Source organism: Pygocentrus nattereri, chromosome 11 (assembly GCF_015220715.1).
Source record: "Pygocentrus nattereri isolate fPygNat1 chromosome 11, fPygNat1.pri, whole genome shotgun sequence".
NCBI classification, from domain to species: domain Eukaryota; kingdom Metazoa; phylum Chordata; class Actinopteri; order Characiformes; family Serrasalmidae; genus Pygocentrus; species Pygocentrus nattereri.
Window position 1 is genome coordinate 18,471,168 of NC_051221.1, and position 24,602 is coordinate 18,495,769.

Genomic DNA, 24,602 nt, shown 5'->3' on the forward strand with positions numbered 1-24,602 from the left:
GGCTAGATAAAACAGTGCTTAGTAAATCCATTTGGGAAAGTGAATATCTTGCAGCTGTAGATAGGATGTAATGTTGGCCTGAGTTGCTACATTCAAGGGTGATCTGTCAAGCATGGATCCACAGAATGGCTGAAGGTTAACTGCAGTTCCATGAAAAATGACTTTATTTGGTAATACATTCACATCACTTGCTTTTTTGTGTATGTGAAAAAACAGTAAGCTGTGAAAAGATGTCTCAGCTACTGATAGCAAAGTCACTCCAGTGCTTCTGTTACAGCGAAGTTCCCAATCTCATTCCTGGCAACTACAAGTTCTGCATACTTTTGTGTTTTCCCTACTTTAAACATCTTATCCAGCAAATGAGTAGCTTGTTAATTATTTAGAGAGGTGAATCAGGTGTGCTAAACAAGAAGAAGCAGAAAATGTGCATAGTGTGAAGCCGCCAGAACTGGGTTTGTGAACCCCTGTGCTCAGACACTGAAGTGGTTGTAATCAAGGCCCCACCAATCTGTCCCAGCAGGCATCAACTCTTCAATAATTACATATATATATATATATATATATATATATATATATATACACACAACTCCATTGTCAAGCTCACAAGACAGTTCTGGGAAACCTGTTGTACTTCAGATGATAGTTTAATGATACACTGTATCATGTTAGTTCTCCATCGTTGTATGGGAAACACCCCTGACATGCAGGTGCTATAAAGGGGCTAAACCTACACCTGGCAGTAGGGTTCCCAAGCTAGTGAGTCACTGCTCTCATAGCCCATGTAGGACAGCATGGGACTGACATCGCTAAAATTATAACAAGGTTGTACACAAGATGTTCAGATTGTCAGCCTGCATCACAGCTAAGAGAAACAAGGGCAGTTCCCATGTAAGCAGAGTACTTAAATGACCATGTTATAAGGTATATCGTTGTGTTTAATGGTATGAGATCTTGATCTCTGTATAGGTGCACCAGGAGTGTTTAAAGTGTTTAAAGTGTAACAGAACTAAAATTTCCCCAGAGATGGAAGGTAATGGAAATACTTTGCTGAACTTGACATCTTCATGCATTATTTAACTGGAGTATAAAAAACAGTATTAATACGAGCTGCCAAATATGCCTCCCAAAACAGCTCTGCTTTTCACAGCTTCCACCCTGAATAAGCCTACAAGCAGTTCAGTAACTGCCTAACTAATCTCAGAGAAACAGGCCATATGCTCTTTTATAATCGTCTTTTTACTTTATTGTTTCAGAATAACAAGCGTTCTAGCTGTTTATTAAACTTAAAAGTCACTGTGTATATGTTTTATTGTAAGTGCCTGTTAGTTATGTAATTTAAATAATGGACTGAGGGCTGATGCTAAAATTACCAAGCAATCAGATTTTTTTAAACAAAAGTAAAAAAAATAAATAAAATAAAAAATTTAGTTAAACAATAACAAACTATGCACTGCCTTTCAGGGATTCTAAACTACTGTTTTTTACAATCTGTTAAAAAAAAACAAACAACTAAATTAAGAACCCTATAATCACCTAATCACGTAACGCAAAACTTGCTTTATTAATGATTCGTTTAAATGTATTATTAATGCTTATTGTATTATATTATTGTAAATTATCATGAGAGTAACAGTACGCTTAATTAAGCAATTAAGTACACTTAACTAAAAAGTGTAGCAATTTTCAACACTTTTTATACTAATGTATTTCAGTATATGAAAAAAAAATCAGGAGAGAGAGAAATATATGTGTTGATATCAAAAAAGTATTAAGACGTAGTTGACAGCTCAAGTTTTTACAGTTTCATCAAAATACACAGTGAAAAATCAGTGATATTTATATATGAGTGGTTTTTAGTTTCTCAACTCTGCTTTAAGAAAGGCATATGTGACCTTCTCGGGCTGGTTCAGCTCTCCCCCGATCACACGGCCTTCTGTCTGAATCCTCAGGGGGTGAACAAAAACACAGGAAAATCCATTCACTCAATACAAGTCTCTGAAACACACACACACACACACGCACACACAATATGCCCGTCAATAAACCTCAAACTGTCAGGGATGTGTGTTTCTAGCCTGTAAATTACATTTCCCCATCCACAAAAGAGTGTGACCTATTTGCCAAAACTCCACCAAACGAGGTCTTCCACCTGCAGGAAAACAGCATTCTTCATTTTTACACTAATTCATGAGAGACTAGAAGCAAAAGTAAGCTGAAAAGGTTTATACGTCTTGCTTCTTTTAAGCTTAAAAGCTGGATATGTCTGAATATTATTCCATTTAGCATCTGAACATACTGTATTAGTATAAGTATGTATACGTACAAAAAACAGTAGCACTTTAAAAAAACACTTTAAAAGAGTTCTTCAAGAATCCTTTAGTAAAAGCATTATTTATAGAGCTGTGACAACCAGGGTTGAATGATTTGAGGAAAATATTCCAATTCCATTTTTCTGACCAATATTGGGAGTGTGCTTAAAATTGGATTATTTTCTATAAACTCACCTCCAGGCTACTTCTCCTTGAATCCAGCACATCAGTATTTTGCAGGCCTAAATGCTAAATGTAGTGAGCCCGACTGGCAGCTCACAAGCTTTGTTATTAGGTTAAATGTCCCCACTTAAAAATAAGTGAAGGCAACATTTAATAGTGCATACTGTACTTTAAATTGCACTTTCAAAATTGCACTCTTTCAAAATGTTTCAAAACCAGTTTTCAGGCTGTTTTATGTACGTTTTTAACCATCATTCAGCCCAATTGTAATTTTAGGGTACAATGTGTGTGTATTTGCTGAATTTAGTATATTGAATAAATTATATGTAAAATATTAAAATGTACCACAACTTTGTTGTTTTTCCCCTTAATATGTTAAATTCAGCAAATGAACAATAATTATGTATTAAAATGTCAAGACCTGTTCTCTGCAGAGAACGTGATCAATTATTTTCACATATCAACAAATCGTGATTTGATCAGATGCACCCAAACTTTTGCACATGACTGCAGCACCAGAAAGGGCACTGCTAACCTTGATTCTGTTGCTATATAGAACCCTTTTGACAAGAGCAAGCATGTTGTGCAATGTTGCATAATATGCTGTAACTAATGTTTCAGATAAGCTAATGTAATGAGACAGACATACACAGATTAATCTGCTTTCACTTCATCATCTATTCATAATTATATTGTTACCATATCATGGAATTAGATCTGACTGCACATAACATGGTCAGTGGCTTTAGCCTCCTGTGACCCCACATCCTCATATGAGTCCATCACACTTCAGCTTTCGTGCGCATTACTTTTACAACTTAGAACTGATGTTCTCAAATGAGGACGGATCATGCCGCAGACTACTGGGATGAATAGAGCAACATGTGCCACAGACTTTAAAAAAGTTGTCCATATTAGTGAAATCATTACAGGAGAAACACGTATGGAAAGAGACGCTATACTTAACATCATGTTTTGACATTTAGTTTGTTTGTTTGTTTACAGTTGTCAGTTTGGTCTGATGCACTTATTTGTGGCCTTTAAGTGATATTTAAGACCCAGCATGGCATTAAACATGTAACACTCGTAGGAGGATAGTGGGCCAATATATCTGTGGAGTTCATGCATAATAATAGCCTAGCAATTCAGTAGTCATCTAGTATACCCAATGATTTGGATCACACATTAAACTCACTATTCTGCATGTTTGCGTATTTTAGTTTATAAAAGATTTTACATAGTGTATAAGGCATAAACTGTATGACAGGGGCCTTCAACTCCAGTCCAGGAGGGCTAATGTCCAGCACAGTTTGGTAAACCCCCTACTCAAACAAACCCACCATACTGGGCAGTAAACTTGGCAGTTAATAGATTAGTTGAACCAGGTGTGTTTGGGGAAAATCTGCTGATTTCCTGGGCTTGCAAATTAGATGTGACTGTCATTCAGCATTTCACATTAGAGAAAAAGAAATACTTTTAGTGATTAACTACAGACCTGCAAAACAGTTGCACTGATACGTTATTTTAAATTTGTTTTAAAAAACTTATATTAATTGTATGTATCCTGATTTATGAATCCCTTAGGGATGTATCTAAATATGAATATTTAGAATGAACAGGTCATTCATTCTAAACAGATATGAATAGATAGTCTCCTTTCTTGTTCTTGTTGCTTATTTGTTTTAACTGCACAAGTGCCTCCTTTGTTGTCAATACTCATGCCAGTTACTTGCTTTTTATACTTTGCAATAACAAGTGATTTGCAACATCACAATTTTCAAAACTTTCTCCCCTGACAAATGTTATTTTTACAGTCAGCTCAGATGTTAGGAGATATCTGCACTGATCATAAAGGAAAGGTAGACAGAGGCATTACTACAGGTATGTTGAGGTGTCATTGCAAAAACAAGGATCCTAGCCCTTTTAAACATCTTAGAAGCAAAAAACGGAATCAGCCATAGATCAAAGCCTTTACTAGATTCCTTCAGCCACTTGATTCATATATGCACCTTATTATTAATACAGCTGACAGCTAGCTACCAGGCCAAGTAGCTAAAGTATTATGAAAAGCTTGTTTCATAAAGCTTGAACTGAGGAATGTTTTAGCATTCCTCTCACAAGGTTTGGCATGAAGAGCTATTTGCTAACGTCTGATTTGCCCCAGGACATTTCGGCTTATTCAATTTAATTCTGATGATCTAATTTCATATTTACCAGGCTGACAACGGCAAACAAACACCAGAAGAGCACTGATCGTGGGCTAAACCCAGCCTGGCATTGTGCTCTACAGCGCATGAGTGTGTTGAGGTAATTTCTGCTTTGGAGAAGTTTCTTGGTCTTAGGATGGTTATTGAAATGTTTCTGCATTTTGCAAAGGTAATATATTTGTGGTGCAATTTATTGATTGACCTGATCATCCTATCCATACCACAAATGTGTTATTTCATAGCTGCTGTTGTCAAGTTGAGCAATCTTCACAGAAACCCCAGAGTACTCAGTATTTCTGAAACTACGTTAATTCAGAATGTATCAATAATTTCAAATTATATTTATTTTCCTGTGTGTGTGTGTGTGTGTGTGTGTGTGTGTGGGGGGGGGGGGGGGGGGGGGGGGGGGCAATGGTGGATTTGTTAATTAGGAGAAACAGGAGAATTCCCTGTAGACTGACTGGTAATAGTTACTGTGGGCAAATATATATATATATATATATATAAACCCATGCATTAAAAAAAAAAAAACATGAGAAATACGAAGGTTTACGGATTACAACCAAGTCTGTGTTTGAAGCAATTTATAGTTAAATCAGTTGCCTGGTCAGCTAACAAGTCTCACAGACTGGGCAAAGATTTGCCTGTTCAAATTCAAAGTGGTGCTATTTGACACAGCATGCAGTGCATCACATTTACATGACAATAGACAGCAATGACAAAAATGAAAATAAGGCAGCACCAAGTGATCAAGAAAAAAGCACTTCAGGTGGATGCAATGAAATACTCAGAGAAATACTAAGAGAAACTTAGCTTCCCAAAATGAGTTTGTGAATGCAGACTACACCTTAAGTAGAGAGAACTGATGAGAGAAGGGGAACTCCGAGGAACTTGGGCCAGAGTTCAAAGTGGCCACTGCTCCTCTGTTCAGTTGAGCAAGCACACCACAAGGTGATGGTTTGTGAAATTTCATCAAGAGAAGAAGGAGTGAAGGAAGAGTATTCATAAGATATAGGGAGTGAGAGGGGGGTGTTTCAAGTGTGGTCTTCCCCAAACTTCAGTTATTCCATAATTTCATTTTGCGAATACAGACCACGCCTTGAGTACTGGGAAATGATGACAGGAGGGGAACTTGAGCTGGAGTTCTGAGTGGCCTCTACAGGTTTTTAGAAGGCTGACTCCCAAAACTCCAGGTTAGATGGATGCCAATGGTTCATGAGCTTGTCTGAGATCTTGTATTTTAGTCCATATGTAGCCATGGTATGCTTGAGAAGACCATCATCTGAACAGTTGGCCGGTGCAGTCTGGGAGTCAAAAGAAGGAGTGAAGGAAGAGTATTTATAGGATGTAGGAGCTTCAGGTGTGGTCTTTCCCCAAACGTCAGCCATTCCAAAATTCCATTTTGTAGCATGTAACTGCCATGATTTCACACAAAGCCTTTCTCTAGTTTTAGACTTAACGTGCCGGCATGGTTGTCTGAACTTCGGAAATTAAGAAAATATATTCTCTTCCAAGTTATTTGTTAGCTTCCAAGTTATCCATTAGCAAATTGCTGTTTTAGGAAACATAAGTAAGTTCAGGGCTCTTTAATCAAAATCCAATAAGGTCCAGTTAGAAAAAATGTCCTCAAGCAAAGGTCCAGAATATCATAATGTGTAAGTTGCATCATGATTAAGTGCTATATACTGTAAACTCAATATAGCAACATCGCATGTGGTCAACAACTGAATGGCAAATCAAATACAATTCAGTACAATTCAGTAATATTTCAACACCATTTAGGGTGAGTTTTCTCTTTTTAGTTTAGTTCAGTTTCTCCTCGTAGATCACACCATGTGAAATAACCTCCCTCTGACTCACTTTCTTCTCTGACTGCTGTTTTTCACCTCGTCCCTCCTGTGTATGCATCACTCACTCGAGTCTCAGTGCTCATCGTTATGCTCAGATCTGACTGGCTGAGAAGCATCACATGTGATTTTTACAACACATGTGATTGGTCTGTGAGGTTCCCAGGCTACTAAACCCATAAAGGCTAGAAAAGCTACGCTGATTAAAACAGGACCACCTCGTTAAAATTACGCATTTCTCCATAGTTTATCGGTTAAAGGTTAAGGTCTGCATAGGACAGCGTGTGGGTCCGCTCTGCCTATTAGTGACCACTGAGTTAGGTGATAGTCTACACCACTAGTGACTGTAACATGGCTGATGTTCTCTGACAACACTTCCCCATTACAGCATAAACACAAAGCACAAATATGTCCTGATTTAACTTTGCATCAGTAAAGCTGTGACAACAAAAACAGAGATAAATAGAGCTTAAGCTAGCAATGCAAAACCAATTTACTGTCTAATTTTCTATCAGACTTGTTCAACCCTGAATGCAACTGGGGTCAAACTGGGGTCAATTGTTTTGAGGCAGTGAAAACTTGTGAGAAAAACAAAGCAATTATGAAAAGCTGAAAACAGAGAAGCACTGCTACATGGTTCTGGGGTGGTCTCGCACAGCCACCATCTTAGTTCTGTACCTACAGTCCATCTCTCTGTTCAGCAGAGTGGAAGAAGAGAAGCAAGGGATGAAAAGAGAAAGGAGAGAAAAGCACACAGATGATTAAAGATCCAGAGAGATCAAACGAACAGGGGGGACTGGGTGAAAATGGAACCCATTCAGGCAGCGCATGTTCCCTGAGGGACATGAAAGGGCATGGGACTGGTGAGTGGGTGTCACGCTGAGTGAAGGCGAACAGCAGCATAAATCTGTATGTGTGTGAGTGTGTGTGTTTATGCATCTGGCTGTTGGAGGACTGAGAGCCTGCTCTTATGGCCCTGTCTTTTATGAATTAATCCAAATATGCACTCAGACATAACAGTCATCTATATATTACTAATGCTCCCCAGTCAAATTGCAAGTAGCTTTGTAATGATTGTTTTATTTTCTATTCTTACGCTTTTGGGTTATCTGTGTTTCTTCCACTGAGTTATAATTCTGTAGAAATGATCATGGAGTTCAATGAACACTACACACACACACACACACACACCCAAACACACACACCACACCAAACATATGAAGAAGAGTAATGACTATGCATATTCTGCTTTGTCCTTGTTGACCTCACCTCTCAAGCTGTCTCTCTCTCTCTCTCTCTCTCTCTCGCTCTCTCTCTCTCTCGCTCTCTCTCTCTCTCTCACAACAGTCAGGCAGTATTGGTCATCACAGAACAGAAGAGCCTGCTGGAATTACAATCACGAGAGAGAGGGGGGGGCAGTCTTGACAGGGTCGTTAAGAGAGGTGATGCCAGTTGTGCTTTCAGCAGATGCAGCAGGGAGCAGACACGTGTGCACCTTTAGCAGAACCCCTTCCCCTAAAGAACCTTTCAATGGATGGTTGTTTAAATACCCTTTTTTAAAAAAAATGTGGAAAGAACCATTTCACAGTTAAAAGAACACAGCCGTGTGTTCAAGAAATGCTTTTACATGTTAGTTTTAGGTCAGGCATTCTCTAGTCTTTATTGCACTTGGTTTGTTTGCTTAGGACTTATTGTGGAGGGGAACCAACCTCTGCAGAGTGTGCAAGAGCAGGACAAGAGAGTGAGAGACGAGACCTAAGCTAAGTAGCAAACGAACTGTTAGTAACCACTCTGCTTATGTATAGCGTAGCAGTGGCCAACAACAGCTGGAGAATAAAGCACCACAACTCATGCAAAAGCTGTGTCTCCTTTAATAGCAGTGATAGCTACAACACCAATTCAACGTTTTCCCAGAACTGTCTAAACCAAGAACTGCATAAAAAGACGAGTGTATAATAGGCCTCTGAGGTCCTGCGGCATTCTATAGTCTGCATCTTGCCCATAGTCAGAACTCTGGATCTAAGCTGTTCTTCTCTATGAGAAAAATGAATGGCATTTTTAAAGATTGCTGTCATGTGTTAAACAAAGATATTCTAAAGGTGACAGGTTTTTTTCATGTGTATATTTTTCCCATGAGTTTCACTGGATCCTCTAGATTATGATGTTGCTTAGTAGTCAAGACAAGCACAATGCTAAGACCATGCTACTTGCAAGCTAACAATCCTGTGCAATTAAATGACAATGCATGAAAGTAAGCCCACTGTTAATCTTCTACATTATTATATACCCAATCCAGCTACTCAGACTGTTACTATTCACATAACTTATCTACCACAACTGACAAATCTTGTCACAATAGTTTGTTTGGAATATTTTGTTTAAGTTGCCAGATTTCCGATGTCAATTCAGCATGCAGCATTAGCTTGCATGAAGCAATAGTCATATTTCAGAGTGCTGTGCAGAACAGAAAAAGCCTCAAAATCCCCCCAAAAACTGCAAAACTTAGTGGGTCAAACATATAATGGTAAGATGTGCTCTATTGTGCACTTTTGGTCATTCTGCCCCAGAAATGCTACATCTCACACTGAGCCTTAAGACCCAGTGATTCACAGCAGGACACACACACACACACACACAAAACAAACATGGGCAAGGGAAGGTTTGTGGGTAAAAGCGCAATTTGAGTCATTTTGACATATTGTGTTCACACCTACTACACCAAGAAAAAAGGAACTGTACAGGTACAAATGAGTCCCACACAGTACAACATAAATCTACCCTTAAAGGTACAAAACAGCCCTAAAAGAATTTCTGTATGATTTAATCATTAATACTTAGTCATTTAGTGATGTGCTCCATTCTAGAGAAAGCAAATGAGAATAGTTGACAGTTTTGATGATAGAAACCAGATGTTTCTGCCTCTTAAACTCCACAGAAAGCCAATTCATGAAATGATGATGAGAAGGATGTCTGATGCCTGAGACATTGCTTTACAATAGTTTTGAGAATGTTTTGCCTAAAACTTCTTTTATTATATCTGTTCATGGCAGAGGGATGTGACAGTGATATAGGGGGTCATTAGGCAAAATAGTCTCCAAAGAAAACATATTTCCTTGGCATTTACCACAACTTTACTCTCATCAACATCACATGTGAAACTGAGAAGATGTGCGAGGGTCTTTCTGAATAGTAAATAAAATGGCTATATTTGTGTTGTGGACATTGTGACCCCTGGTTCCCATCAGCACCACTGTAAAGAAATCAAAATGTACAGGTTTCTTTACAATAAACCATTTCACATCAAACCACAAATTTTAAAGGTAAACTACATTCAATTTTCCTGGGGAAAAGGACATATTTACATTTTCATAACTGTTTTAAACAGGAAAAGCCTGCAGTCAGGATAGGTAATTTAATGTAGCTTAAAAAAAATACTTCCAACACAATGTGGTATAATTGAGGTGAACCATCCTAGCAACTTAAGGGCACCACCCTAGTGACATGCATGGCTTGCTACCTTTTTGAGTGTGGACTGAACCTTTGCAAGGGAGCAGAGAGAGCTCTCTCTCTCTCCAATCTCACATCTGATCATTCATTTGCATACCTCTCCATTACTGTAGTACTGGAGAGTAGTAATAATACATGTTTGTCTTAAGAAAGCAGACCGTCTATGTCTGTGGGTACAGTGAGGTGGTCAAGGAGACTTCTTGTGTTCTTCTGAGAAACTTGTACTTTCCCATTAACAGTGCCACAAGCACAAGTTCAGAAAGTCAGTTTGCTTTGCAGTGTAAAAAAACACTGTCAAAATGCTTTTTGCACATAGCAACGGTTTAGATGATGCATGAGTGCTTAAGGCCATAACTCAGTCCTACTGAGAGGGACATCTGCCTGTTCAAATCTGCAGGAACACTTAGCTGAAATCTAAACTCACTTAGTTAAAATGTTTTTTAATGAGTTTTCCTCATTAAGTTTTCCTGTTTCAGATCATACTAACACCACATGAAAGCAGCATAGAACTGAGGACGTGTTGTCATTTTGCAGTTCCTCGTTAGCACCTGGACAAATCCCTGGTCTACACCATTTTTGTCTGTGGAGAATGTATGTATGGCTACTTTGTCCCAGGTCCATTTGTTGGCCCACATATCACTTGTCATTTGAATTACGCAGCTGAAATAGTTGAAATGCAAGTATGTGGGATGGATTCAGAACAAACCGGCAAGCTTTGTGAAGTATGCCATTCAATAATTTATTTATTTATTTATTTTTCAGTGGTGTTTATCATTCTTAATCGCCCCAGATCGTTCTCAACTTCTACCTTCTCCCCAGACATCTCACTCACGATCTTTTGATTTACTTACAAAACCCACAAAATACCATCTACTGAGTGACAGGACTGTACAATGTGCCAAAAAACTGTCACATAGCCCCTGGACATTTCACAGTGACAGCAGCAGCCTAGAAAAACTACTAAAATAACCACAGAATGAACTTAGTAGCCTCTCAAACCTGGCCCCAATAATAAGGAGAGGCAATGAGCGAGGCCCCGGGTCACTAGCCGTGTTTCACTCATCGGTTTTAATCAGAGGCCATTCAGTGAGAGGCCAGCTGGATCATTATCGGAGGAGAGCCAGCCGGAATCGTCAAAGTAGGCAGGCTGAGAGGTTGAATGAGAAATGGGATATAGTCAGATCTCAGGCGAGGGGCTAAGTCTCAGAGTCTATAAAGGGTTTGAGGTCCTGTCCAAATTCCCCCATTTCTGTGATGGCCCAAGAGCAGCGGTCAAACAAACTGAAAGGCCATACCCATTAAAAAATAATGCATTTGTGTAAACGCCATTCAAATGTCTACATCATTTCCACATGAGTAAAATAAATACATCCAAAAGCTATGTTAAGGTGCATCCATTGCTGGCATGCGCATTTACTATAGCACAAACAGCTTGTATAATATCCACAGGAAATAGAATGGAATACTCTGGAGCATGTGCACATGGGCCTAAGGCCACCCTTACCAAATGTTGGCTAAAAGGGGTATCACACCACCACAGCAGTGGGCTGCGGAGCAGTGGAACTGTGTTCTCAAAAGTGATGGAGTTCTATCCAATACCTCTGGGACAAGTTGGAGAGCCATTCGTAATTCATCTAACATCAGCGCCTGACCTCATCCATGCTCTTGTGGCTAAATGCAATCAAATCCTCACAGCAAATGTTCCAATATCTGGTGTAAAGCCTTCCCAGAAGAGTAGAAGCTGTTACAGTAGCAAAGGAGAACAAATACCTTTCAATATGTTTGATTTTAAAGATCATGCTGACATGTGAATGAAGCACATTCAATGCGTATTTGCATAGAGGTACTCACAGTTACTAGCAGCAAAAACACACGCACTTCACACCCGTACACAGCTATGACGTGTACAAAGCTTTGCTCTAGAGGTCTGTAGTCGAGCATGTGAAGCACTTTCCTTACTGTGAGCTGCGATAAGGCTCTGACCTGCTGTAGCCTATGCTCAGTGGCGGTCTACACATAGGCTCCGACAAGCCATTTACCCCTACCTCAGAGAGGAAACGGAACTGCCAATTATTTCCTGCCCACAGAATCAGAGCGATGATATAAGTCGTGATTTTGAAGGAGTGGAGTCAATCAGTCAGCCAGTCAGTCGGTGAATCAATCAACTGGGAAATAAATAAATAAACAGCACGGTGAAACAGACTGAACTTTAACCAGTAGAATGAAGTAAGGGTAAGGCTGCCATATAACGGCTGAGGGGGCATTTTTAAACCTCTCCCCTTATCGTTTGTTCATCACTAGTAGCAGTATGTACAAGTAGTCGCTACTCTAACAGTACCTGTAGTGGTAGCACTTAACCATTTAAAACAAATGTTCATAAATTACATAAACATTTATTTACTTCAGAATTATTTTTCTACTTTAATTCTATGGAGAGAGAGAGAGAGACAGAGAGAGACAGAGAGAGAGAGAGAGAGAGAGAGAGAGAGAGAGAGAAAGAGAGAGTTCTTTAGAATAAAGACTGTAGTAGTAGCAGTGGACATACTACTTATCAATTTCTAGTAATTTATAAAGTAAATGAATGGATCATTTTACTTTAGACCATAATTATTTTTCATTCCAATTAATTATTCTTATCATTTGGTTATTATTTGATTAGGTAATTGTTAAAAGAGAGAGAGTGGGTTCTTCTCAGTTATTCACACTGAGATTCCTCTCGGTCAGTCATCACGCCGCCGTCCGTCGCGTGCCACACCGCGGTCACTCCAATTAACTCTCTAATCGTGTGATCTCGCGCAGCTTTTCGTCTTGTAATCGCATTCAAGAGCAGGACTTACGTGTGCGGCTGCGCGCGTTGGGGCCGGGGGTCTACTCCGTGCTCTGTGTAGTGGTTCTCGTGGTTCTCATGGCCGCTGGAGCAGCGCTGTCCGTGGTGCTGAGGCGCGTCCCCGCGCTTTGGGGCGCTCTGCCTCGGGCGGAACAGAGAGCCCGCGTCCACGAGGCGCCAGGGGAAGCTGGGCGCGTGTCCGCAGCCGCAGGGTGCGTGCGCGCTGTGCGAGAGCGGCGCTGACGCTCGCCGCGCCGGAGCACAGAGGTGGAGCCGGAGAAGGTGTGAGGAAGGGTCTCCGGTTGGCCCGGGCGCGAGAGGCGGGGACGCGGAGGCAGGGAGTTGCTCGCGCGCTCTCAGGTCCCTCTCGGGCTGTTCGTCAGACATCGGGGGAGATCGGCGCGCGGGGAGTCGAGCGCAGGCAGAAGAACACGGAGGCGCGCGCAACAAGTAGGAGAAGAAAGTTGTGCCGAGACGGAAACGCTCGCGACACGATCACGAACGCAGGCGCGCGCGCACATGCACACACTTGCACGTGCGCACACACGCATGCAGGATCAAATCGACACGCAACACAAAGGGGAGAGGGGACCACGCGGGAGCGCGCGTGAAGCGCGTGCACTGGTTTCCTATTATCTCAGTTAGACATACAGAACTATTACAGGAGGATGAAGCAGCCGGTTGCTGTCTTAATTAATTAGCTAAAACTTTCACTAAAGGGGAATTCCACAAAATCTGAGCGTGATTCAGTCACTGTGATGTAAACAAAGTCATTGAGAGCGATTTGATGGAAAACGGTTCATTGTGGAGAAACTTGCTGACTCAGCGGTTACAATGTCTACAGCACAAATATATCCGTTTTATTCATTACCCAAAACACCAGTGAACCTACCTGTCTTTATATGTAACGTTGATTATGATAACATTTTTCTTTGGGGGGTAATTTGTCTTAAAACACGCTGCACAGATTAAAAAATAAAGGCATTTCGGCATAAAATATATATTTTTAAATATCTATTCATCTCAGACGCCCTGCAGCATGTTCATATCCATTTGAAGAGGAATTCCTCTGGTTTTTCACATTTTCTCCAAAATTCAATAACTGAGATGTAAACAAAGGTATTCTAGTGGTGGGTCGTATGAAACCATAGATCTACAACACAAATATAACCACTATTTATTAAAATCACCTGTGGCCTGGTCTAAAGTTTGCATGTAATGTTACTGATTGTAAAACAGTAGTAAATCTGAAAAAAATCGATTTCTTTGAAGTTAATCAAGGTACAAACATTGTAAATGTAGCCTCAAAGGTACAATAGTGCTTTGAAGGTCCAGTTGTGTTCCTTAAATAAGTGTTTCCCAGGTGAAAAGTACATATGTGTACATAATCTAATGTTTTAAAACAACAATACAATAAAAAGCCTGGAGATGAGACGGGGTGTGTGGATTCAGCACAACTTAGAACATACACTTTCAATGGACTGTGACACAATTATGGTCTCTGACTAAAGGTAATGAGATGTATGTTTGAGGGTACCACCCCAGTGACACGAGGGGTGCTGCCCCAGTGACAGTTGTGTATATTTTCTTTCTGAGAGTGTATATCTCTATCATTAATGTGTTTTAAAAAGATGTTTAGGACCAAAGCCTCATCACAAAGTTATAGTAAAACAATGTCTCCAGCATCATTGAGCATTTCTACAATCATTTCATGTCATATTGTTTTAAGTAAGGTTACATTTAGAGGCATAAAACACTTCAGACGTATGCTTTCTATCACCACCACTGTGAACAAGAGAACTAGAACAGAGTGCTTTCCATCATACCACTCCGTATGATTCGGTCAACATCTTAACCATTTAAGAATGCAGAAATTTTAAAATATGAATGGAATTCCCCTTCAACATGTGAAACCATCCTACTCGCTCAAATAATAGTATTCATCTCGAGAGTTACTTCAGCAAAATGTATAAGAAACCTGATGTGATCGTGAGAGTTTAGCGAGCAGTAAGGTGTGCCAGCTGGGGATGTTTGTGAAAGAGGCTGTTACTGTTTTACATAAAACTAATGCCCTGATAACGATGATGCTTACTATCTGCCAGCAGTGGCGTCATACTAAAACCTGGACAGCCTCATTAAGAACCCAGCAGATCTTATCAGTGTGTACGTGTCCGCATAAATGAGCAGAGCAAACCAAGGACCTGTTCTGAACTCGACTTGATGTCAAGGCTATGTAGCTGCAAAAGAGCTGAGACTCACCATGCAGTACATGACAGCATGAGATCTTAACCACACACTATAAACCTGCACAGCTTCATGTATCTCTGGGAAACTACACACAGCCATGTCTAATCAATTCATCAATTCACATGTGCTCTCAAAGTCAATTTTCTCTTTCATTAATGCAATCACTCTGAATTTTGGATAGCGGACCTCATTTACCTATATATATATGTGTGTGTGTGTGTGTGTGTGTGTGTGTTTTCTTAAGGTTGTTCTTGAGAAAGCTCCTAAGAAAACTACGTCAGATCAATGACATGTTCTTAAAGCACAGAATTGTTTGCACCTTTCAGCTCAAGTGTGTATAGATTCCATTCTTACTTAAGAACTAATCCCATATAAGTAAACATTGGTGAAAGTCAGAATATTCATGAAAATTGTGTAACTGGTTATTAAGGAGAAATCTATTCTTAAGAACAGTTGGTGAGGCCCGTTATGTATGATGTTTCTTGTGTGAATTCTCTATCTCTCTCATGCTGGTCTCAGTAGGATGCACAGAGACAGAGGGGTAGAGAGAGAACGGTCATCTGGACTTCCTCGACGATGGGTTCAGAAGGGGTTAAATGAACACACAAATCACTACATATTGTATTCATGTCATTTATTAATTGCTCTTTATTTTAAGGTTTTTCTGAGCAAATACATGCTTAATGCCCAGATAAACAGCTTTTTAAATGTATCTTTCTCAGATGTCTAAAACATTTGCAAAGTACTGTATACATACTCTTAAAAAAGACAGTTCTTATACTGAGCCATGTACAGAGGCACCATTTGCATGCTTAAAGGGATCTTTGCATTGTGAAATAGTTTGTCATATTTACAGATAATATGTTGTATACTATGCTATATTGAACCATCTTTATTGTCATAACTAAAATATCGAAACACCCATATAAAATGAAAACAGTTTGGCAGATGGTGATTCAATTTCACATACAAGCTGTAGAGGAAGGGGAAACCTGTTAGGCCATGTCACCAAGTGGTAGCCAGCTTGGATTCAACTTCAGTTTTACAAATAGGAAGGTAGTTGTGTGACACATCAAAGTGGTAGAGAATTTCACCATAAAAACAGGTTCTTTCGCCAATAAACCAAAAGTTGGATGACCAATAACCACTACGGATGTAGCAACAGCAGCTGTTGATCTGGCCTAATTCAGCAAGAGCCCAAACCATAGAACCTATCATCTGTCTCTGGAATGTGAGGTTAGCCGTGCCTCAGTTCAGCAAATTCTGTCTCCTCATAAATGGCACACTTACAAAATTCAGAGGTTGCAATGCTTAATCAAAGATGACCCAGACCATGGGATACAACGGGTGACATAGCAACTACAGATAACCCCTCATTTTCCCTTTCAGAGATGAAGCCAATTGCTTTGTGAATGGTGAGGTCGATACTGGTCGTACACAGACTTTTGCTGGACTGATCCGTGTAACACGGTTGCCTCACTTAAAATTATGCTATGATGGAGTGTATTGTGGGACCTTTCTTCAGTGACAGAACATTAAGTGCAAGGTTGTTAGATGAAGATGTGTTTCCATCTTTGTTGTTAGAGAATGGAACATTTCCTGAATTCTGTCAACATCATCCACTCCCTGTCCACTCTTTTAGACACTCCTACCTTGTCAGTCCACCTTGTAGATGTAAAGTCAGAGAAGATAGCTCATCGGCTGCTGCACAGTTTGTGTTGGTCATCCTATAGTCCTTCATCAGTGGTCACAGGATGCTGCCTACAGGACGCTGTTGGCTGGACATTTTTGGTTGGTGGACTATTCTCAGTCCAGCAGTGACAATGAGGTGTTTAAAAACTCCAGCAGCACTGCTGTTTCTGTTCCACTCAGATCAGCGCATTCCATTCTGCGTTCATTTCATTATAGCCCCTGTAACAGCTCTGTACATCATTCTGGAGACATCAAGCATTTCTTTTTTCCAGATTCTCAGCTTCCTTCAAATGATATGCAATAAATCTGTTGAGCAATTTTAGAAGTTTCTTACTCATTTATAGAGGAGAGGAAATGCTATCAGACTCATCCATGTTATACTGTGATTACTTCAAATTTTGCATATTCTATTCTTTTCAGTCTTATTTTTGTTACATTTTGAAAAAGATTTTTATTTAAATAAATTAATGCATGGTATTAAAAGATATGGCCTAATGGGGGATCTTAAAAGAGACACACAGGTCTGCTACATTAGTTTAGTACAAGACTAAAATTCTATATTTTGTTAACATCATGACAAAATGATCTGACATATAAAATGATTAGGTGAGTGCATATATCCTTGCAAAAATCCATATTCATAATGCTGTACTGATGAAGCCCAAAGCTCCAGTCATGTGTGATTCAGTGACTATTAATGGCTTCAACAGGTTCACTAATCAAATCTGATTGGACCATACAGGCATCACTCAAAGCCAAATGGTCCCATTAAACCGTCAAGCATTTGAATTATGATTGACAGCTTTATGCAAATTTCACTGCCCCACCCTTCTACTGTGATCTTTTTTAATTATGACTGTCAGGCAGTGATGTTTGCCAATATTCCTGTATAGTACAGTGTACATTTCTGTGTGACTGTATATGAATGGGTGAAGAATTCAAGCCACAAGTCGCTTTAAAAGAACAAAAGGAGCACAAGGTCAGGTTAGAGGTCATGCAGAATCACAAATGACACTCCATGTCAATAACACACGCATGCACTGAATTAGATACCCACCATGATCTGTCTTACAGTTACACAGCTGTGTTTATTTGCGTTAATGAGAACGTAAAGTTGTAGTGAACAGAGAAATGAAGACAGTGAGAGAGAAATACTCTGTGGGAGAGATCAGCTGCCTCTCACCCCCGAAACCAATGAGAAAACTAGAATAAACAAACAAGAGTTGATGAAGGAAAGAGGTGAATGGAGTGGGAGAACATGCATTCTGACAGAATGATTAGCCTCTGCCCTGCAGAGCAGGAAGTCAATATGCATTACACATGCTCTTGTCTCATGGGCTGCATCTACTTCTGCACTGTTTACATACACATCACAAGATACTGTATATAACACACAATATCTATCTCAATATCCAGCTTCCCTGACAATTTGGAAGCCACAAAATGTGGAAGCAAAAGAGTAATGCCACATTTAAAAGGCTAGAATAAAGTATCAATACATTTTCTTTGTTCCAAAACAAACTATTTTAATACAAACTGTATTTTATCACTGCCATCGTCAACTTGAGAAACTAGTAGTAATACTAATCATAACATGTAGTCTACCCCTATTGACAGTCTTTGTCCTCTAACAAATAACTTCCACAGAAGGCCTCCTTAATGAGCTAATTAAATGGACCAGGTGTTTAAGAACAGAAGAGCACTAGGACACGCATTAAATTTAATAACCACCTTCACTTTTAAAGGCCTTCTTCTAAAACCCTAAACCTTTAGCCTCAGTGGGACCTTTTGTTGTACATACAAATAAGTAAGTAAATTTACCTTTTCCCAGGTATCTTTCCCTTAGCCAACTAAGGTCCCCCCCCCCCCTCATCTATAGATAGATAGATTGAATCATTGTTTGCATGCTTTTGAAACTGGCTGAGATAAAACCACAAATCAAGGCTTATATGAAGAACTTAAGATGACAGTTGGTAAAATGTCAGGTGAACGAAAAGAGTTTACAGATGTTTACAGATGTCAAGACTGCCGAGCAGGTCGCAGATTCCTTACTAGGCTCTAATAATTAAATGGGTCACATATAAATGCTTGGTTAGAAATTGGAACTCTGCAGTTCACTTTTAGGGCTGAAACTAAACTCTACAGAAAAGGATCTCCAGCATTCTGCCATTCTACTCACTCAGGTCCTTTCCTCTGCTCAAAACAAACGAGACCTGTCTGAGGGAGAAGCTCGTGTGGAGACTCAGGACCAGGCTTTAGCAGTGTGTACTCTCACTTTAATGAGCCCTGACATTGTGGCAAGACGTTGGCCGACTGTTGGTTAGATGTTAGTGCAGCTGTGTGAGCACTCTTTCCTGCCCTAACTCTTGGAAGTAGCAGGGAAGGAGATATGGGTAATGAGGTAGGAAACTTGTGTCAGTGCTCCATGCAAAGTTTGGTCCATTTTTGAAGACTGTCTCTCTGAATATGAAATGTAATGTGAAGAAAGTCTGGCCCATTGTCTTCCATTCCCCCACTTGCCCATCATCCTTTGTTCCAATATTCCATTCACAAGTTCCCCCGGTTTCTCTGGCCCACTGTCTATCCTCCACCTCGTTCACTCACTCACTGTGCTGGAAAAGTCACATGCATAATGCATTATAGCTTCTCTTGCCAGGTGTTGCTATGATGCTAAAGGCCTTGTGAACAGTCTCTTCCTCTCTCTCTCTTTCTAAACTTAAACGGTTTTGTCAAAATAAACTCAAAACATCTGCAGTGGACTAACAGAGAGGAACAATAAAGTGTTACTAGGAATTCTCGTTCAAGAAAAGTAACAAAGTAACTGTCCAGTCATTATGACCCATCTATAGTCTGTGAGTGTCCAGGCTGTTACAATGGGCTCATCATGAATATTGTGATCATAAGTGCGCTTTAAGCAGAGACTAGGACCTCTTTATATGCAAATCTATGAACTTGCCAGAACAGAGGAGAGCAGAGGGCTTCTGGATTTCTAACAACCTTCTGCACAATGAATAGAGGCAGAAGAGAGTACAGGAGAGATAAATACTAATCAAACTTCTGCCAGAAGAACAAATCAAAAATAATATTCCTGCTGAGATGAGTGAGAAGAACAGTCTGTACTCCCCACTACAGAGAGAGAGAGATCTTGTGTGGTGGAGAATCTTAAGGATCGTCAGGAGGCACAACTGGATTTTCCACATTCTTCCCACAAATGTACTCTTTAACAGCAACTGTGGCAAGATTGGACAAGCATTGTAGAGCAAAAATACTATTCAGCCTAACAAGAAATTACAGTAATGTTGTGCTGTACTATGTTGTTTTAACCACAGAAAGGCAGTAACTCTCTCTCTCTCTCTCTCTCTCTCACACACACACACACACACAATATTCTAAGCCGCTTCTCGTTCTGGGTCGCAGGGGGAAATGGGAGCCTATTCCAGTAGTCATTGGGTGGAAGGCAGGATACACCCTGGACAGATCACCAGTCCATTGCAGGGCAGACACACAGACATATACACCTAGGGGCAATTTAGCATGTCCAATTGGTCTGAGTGCATGTTTTTGGATTGTGGGAGGAAACCGGAAGACACCCATGCAGATACGGGGAGTACATGCAAACTCCACATGAAAGGGGAATCAAACCAAGGCCCTCCTTGCTGTGAGACGACAGCGCTACCCATTGCGCCCCCGTGCTGCTCCAGGGCAGTAACGTTTTCATAATCATGTACTGGTATAGAATATGGTCGATGTCCAGAAATCTCCATTTTGGATCACAGCAGCTGTCCTTTACAAAAATGTCATGACAAATGGACCAATAGAAATGCTCCATACGTTGGAGAGAGCTGAAAGAAAAAGTTGACTTCTTCATGTCTAGAAGTGAGGACCAACTCTTGACTGATGAGGACCAACTCTTGACTGATGAGGACCAACTCTTGACTGATGACTCTCAGTCAAAATGCTCAGAGCCAATTCTTCAAATTCTTCACAATACTTCAAATGTAACGTCTTGATCTGCTCAAGAGAGTACAAGGCATTTCTGAAACTTAGTATTTGTTAATAATCCTGCTAGGGAAGAAAAAAAACAGCACAGACTGGTCAGCAGCAGAACTAGCATAAGTTGTGTTTTGGATGCCGGTATGCTGATCAGCATCAACAGAAACCGTTACAATGATCACTGTCAAAATCAGCATGAGTTGTGTTTTGGATGCTGGTTGCTGGTTAGTCAGCAAGACCTTGTCGAATAACCAGCTAAACCAGCACCAGAGCAGCATAAACTAGCCTAGACTAGCATGGAGACGAAATACTCGTACATGGAGTTTCTCATCTTCACATTATTTCAAACGTAACATTGTGATCATCTCAAGGGAATACAAGGCATTTCTGAGGCTTATTATTTATTAATAATCCTACTAGAAAAACCAGCACAGGTCCAAGTTCATACTGGTCTGAGCTGTCTCGTTGAGCATGGGAAGCCTGTCTATATTGACACCATGTGGAATCCAAGAAACATCTTGAAACTCCGCAGCATTTCTTTGCTTATTTTCAGCTCTGGAGTCAGAGCACTATCCTGAAAGCCTAATCAAGTACTTGTGTCTAGGCCATGCCAGTGCTGTTCACCAACATCTGGAAACACAAACTCAGTTCAAAATGTGCCCTTTAGATGCCTGACGGCACTTCACACACTTCACTTAGGCAACGGCGTATGCAGCTCATCCTAAAATTAACCTCTTCATAAATATTCTTCAGTATTAAGGTTGCAATAAATAGGGAGTAGAAATGAAACAAAAAACATATTTTTGAAGAATGTTGGATGAAAAAAAACATTTTCAGCTGTTTCTGTTTTTTTTTTTTTTACAAGGTTAACCTATACAAGGTAAATAATTTTTAATAGTTATTTGTTTTGATTATTCTTCCTAAAATTGTGACTAAACCACCTCAGTCACTCTTCACTATGGTACTGCCCTCTGCATGGCTGCTCTGTATGCTTTATTATGAATTTGGGTACATTTGCTTCCTATTAAAGATCAGTATTACATTTTATATGTGTGTGTGTTTAATGATTCAGGTTAGAGTCTGGAAAATCCAGCAAAATACAAAAGAAGTGGAATAACATTAGCCTGTTACTTTTTAACCTGCTGTGCTGTCAATATACGTAATAAATCATCTACATTTAGGATGTTTTAATGATGGCTACATCTGTGTATCCATGGTTTGGTACTGTCTTGGTTAGAATTAGGAGGCAAGATTCAGAGTTCACTCCAGAAAAAAAGGCCTTTAGACTAAATGACAGAAGAATAGCACTTAAACTATGGTTGCCAGCTGACAGTTGCTGGATGTACTAATAAGTTAAACAGTACTTTGGCACTTTTTGACCTGGTACTTTATACTTCTACTCAAGTTGTTCTTGGAAGCTTACTTTTACTTATACTTGAGCTGTTAATTTATTACCATGTTTGTTGCATGATTTGGCAACCCAATCTTAACCGAACTGTGGTTGTAGCTAACCAAAGCTAAGCAGGTTGGAAATGGCGATGTTAAACTTGCCACTGTGCTAACCCTAGCTCACACCTGATCTGCCCTAAAAAGAAACTCACTCTATAATTTTCATTTGAAATTCATAACACACTTAAATAAGGATATTCTTACAAAAACTACAATATCCCATACACAGTGCTATGCTATTGTCCCATAGAGGCACCAATCACAGCACTAACTTTGATTAATACAATAGCACACACAGTACAGGTACAGAGACTTCCTCTGCCTTTGTGACGGTGCTATTCGTCAAACTTAGATCAGTGTTTAACGCAGCTGCTTGTTCTTTTAGAGACACTGACAGATATGAAGGTAAATCATTTTCTCATCAGGTAGTAACAACTAATTCTTATGAAATACATCTGAGAGGTGAGAGCAAACAGAGCTGCACTGAATTCATTAACCATCAGTACTGAGGCCCTGCAGGGGTGCATCAGGCCACCAGCACTGTTTATTCCCTATTCAAATTTCTAATAATACAGATAACACCTACATTCAGAGTTCTCTGATGACACAGCCATTTTGGGCATTAGGAAGGTATAAGCATTTATAGGTTGGACCTTCTCCACAAGCTGAAAGTGTTTGGGGTAAGTGACGCTCTGTTTTTACTAAGCAGTGACTAAGAGCTTTGCCTATTACGGTACACTGACCTGGCTTGTCAATCCTACTGTACTGCCAAAGGGCCAAATCAATCAGCTAAAAAACAGAAATAACAATAATAGGAGTCCATCCATGAATCTCTATTGGAGGTCTTTGAGTTTAGAGGACAGTTATAAAACAGAAGGAGATATTTGCTCTGGGGCATCACTCACGTACATTAGGAACACAAGTGTCTTTGTTTTGGTAGATGCTTTAGAACACCACTGTGCAGAACTAATCGATACGCTCATCTGTTCCTAAGTCAGTTAACTGTTTTAGTAAGAAACTGATGTGAGGTGAAAGGGTAGGAGAACACACGTTTTTAGGGCATGGTGTGTGCCTTATGAAAGTACACTCAGGCACTAGTTAGGGGGTATTGACTCACACTTAGAAACAAAGGTGCCAACATGGGCATCCAGCCTTATCCACAAAACACTCAGTTGGTCTTCAAGCAACTGATCATGTGTGCTTGTGCTTGTGCGAGATGAAAACCTGCAGCCACACCAGCCCTTTGCAGGTAAGACTGAACACCCCTGCCACAGAAGAACCACTTCTGATTCCCTAAAAATACTTCTTTACAAAATTGATTCTCTAAAAAAATAGATTTTGAGTGTGGACCCTTCACACGGTATTAAAGGCTTTTAATTTCAACTTTGGGAGGGACGTCCTGCTCATACCACTGGACTCATCATATCACTTTACGTTTGAGCCCCAAAAAGTTTCAGTATTAGGGTTTTTTCTTCGTTATAGTTTACAGATCTCTGATCTCTCTAACACAGATCAGTGTATGATGCACTGACAAACCCTAACTTGCATTGCATCTACATCAACAAACTAAAAGCCCCGAGACTGACACTCAACTGGACGCATCAATGTCCAGTCAGCAGTACCAATCAGGCACCTGACAGCAAAGCTCAAAACCAGACTCTCCAGTCCAAAACCAGACACCTGGCAACCCTAACAAACCTAAGCCCTAACCTTAAATTCAACTATTACCTATTAAGCCTAATCCAATGCCCTAAGGCTACCTGTACCTTCAATAACTAAACTTAACAGCTAACATAACTCTAACCTTCACTTCAGCTCAACACCTAAACCCAAAGCTACCTAAAATGCCTAACGTTGGTCTCCGCTGGGCGAGCGCGCACGCCTGAAGGTTTAACTTGTGAAGCGGGACATGAATCTGAGGGGGACCTGAATCGGATGCTGCAGCACTGAAGGCATCAAACTCTCAGAGTACGCAGTGATTGTTTTTCACCTGAGGATCACAGTGAAGTCTGGGAACGAGATGTTATGAAATCTGCAGTTGTTTCATGTAAATGTTTACGAATGAGAAGTGAATTCAAGGTAAGCTTTGTTGCCTTTCTGTTACTGCCCTGCCATGTGCAGCTAAGTTGCTTGACAAATGTTGCTTTATGCAGTTTGACTGCTGAAAGAACATTGTTTTTACCTTTTAATGTTGATTTGTTTAAGCGCTGGCATCAGTAGCTCCCCCTGCTCTCAGCAGACACCCCACCTCGGTGTCCATCACCCAGCAAGTTTACACAGCTCGCACAGAGGAGCGGCGGGACGTCCGGTGAGGCACTGGTGGGCCCAGCGTCCTGCTGAC

The 24,602-nt window shown here is 40.2% G+C and overlaps 1 protein-coding gene across 1 annotated transcript in view; it reads right to left on the reverse strand.

The window, feature by feature from the left end:
• Positions 1–13,347, reverse strand: part of trpc7b (transient receptor potential cation channel, subfamily C, member 7b) — a 92,377-nt gene extending 79,030 nt beyond the window's left edge. The window contains exon 1 of the mRNA XM_017716920.2: positions 12,891–13,347. Within this exon, the coding sequence (XP_017572409.2) occupies positions 12,891–13,267 (377 nt within the window). The 5' untranslated portion in view covers positions 13,268–13,347. The remainder of the gene's footprint in view (positions 1–12,890) is intronic.
• Between the last annotated feature and the right edge of the window lie 11,255 nt (positions 13,348–24,602).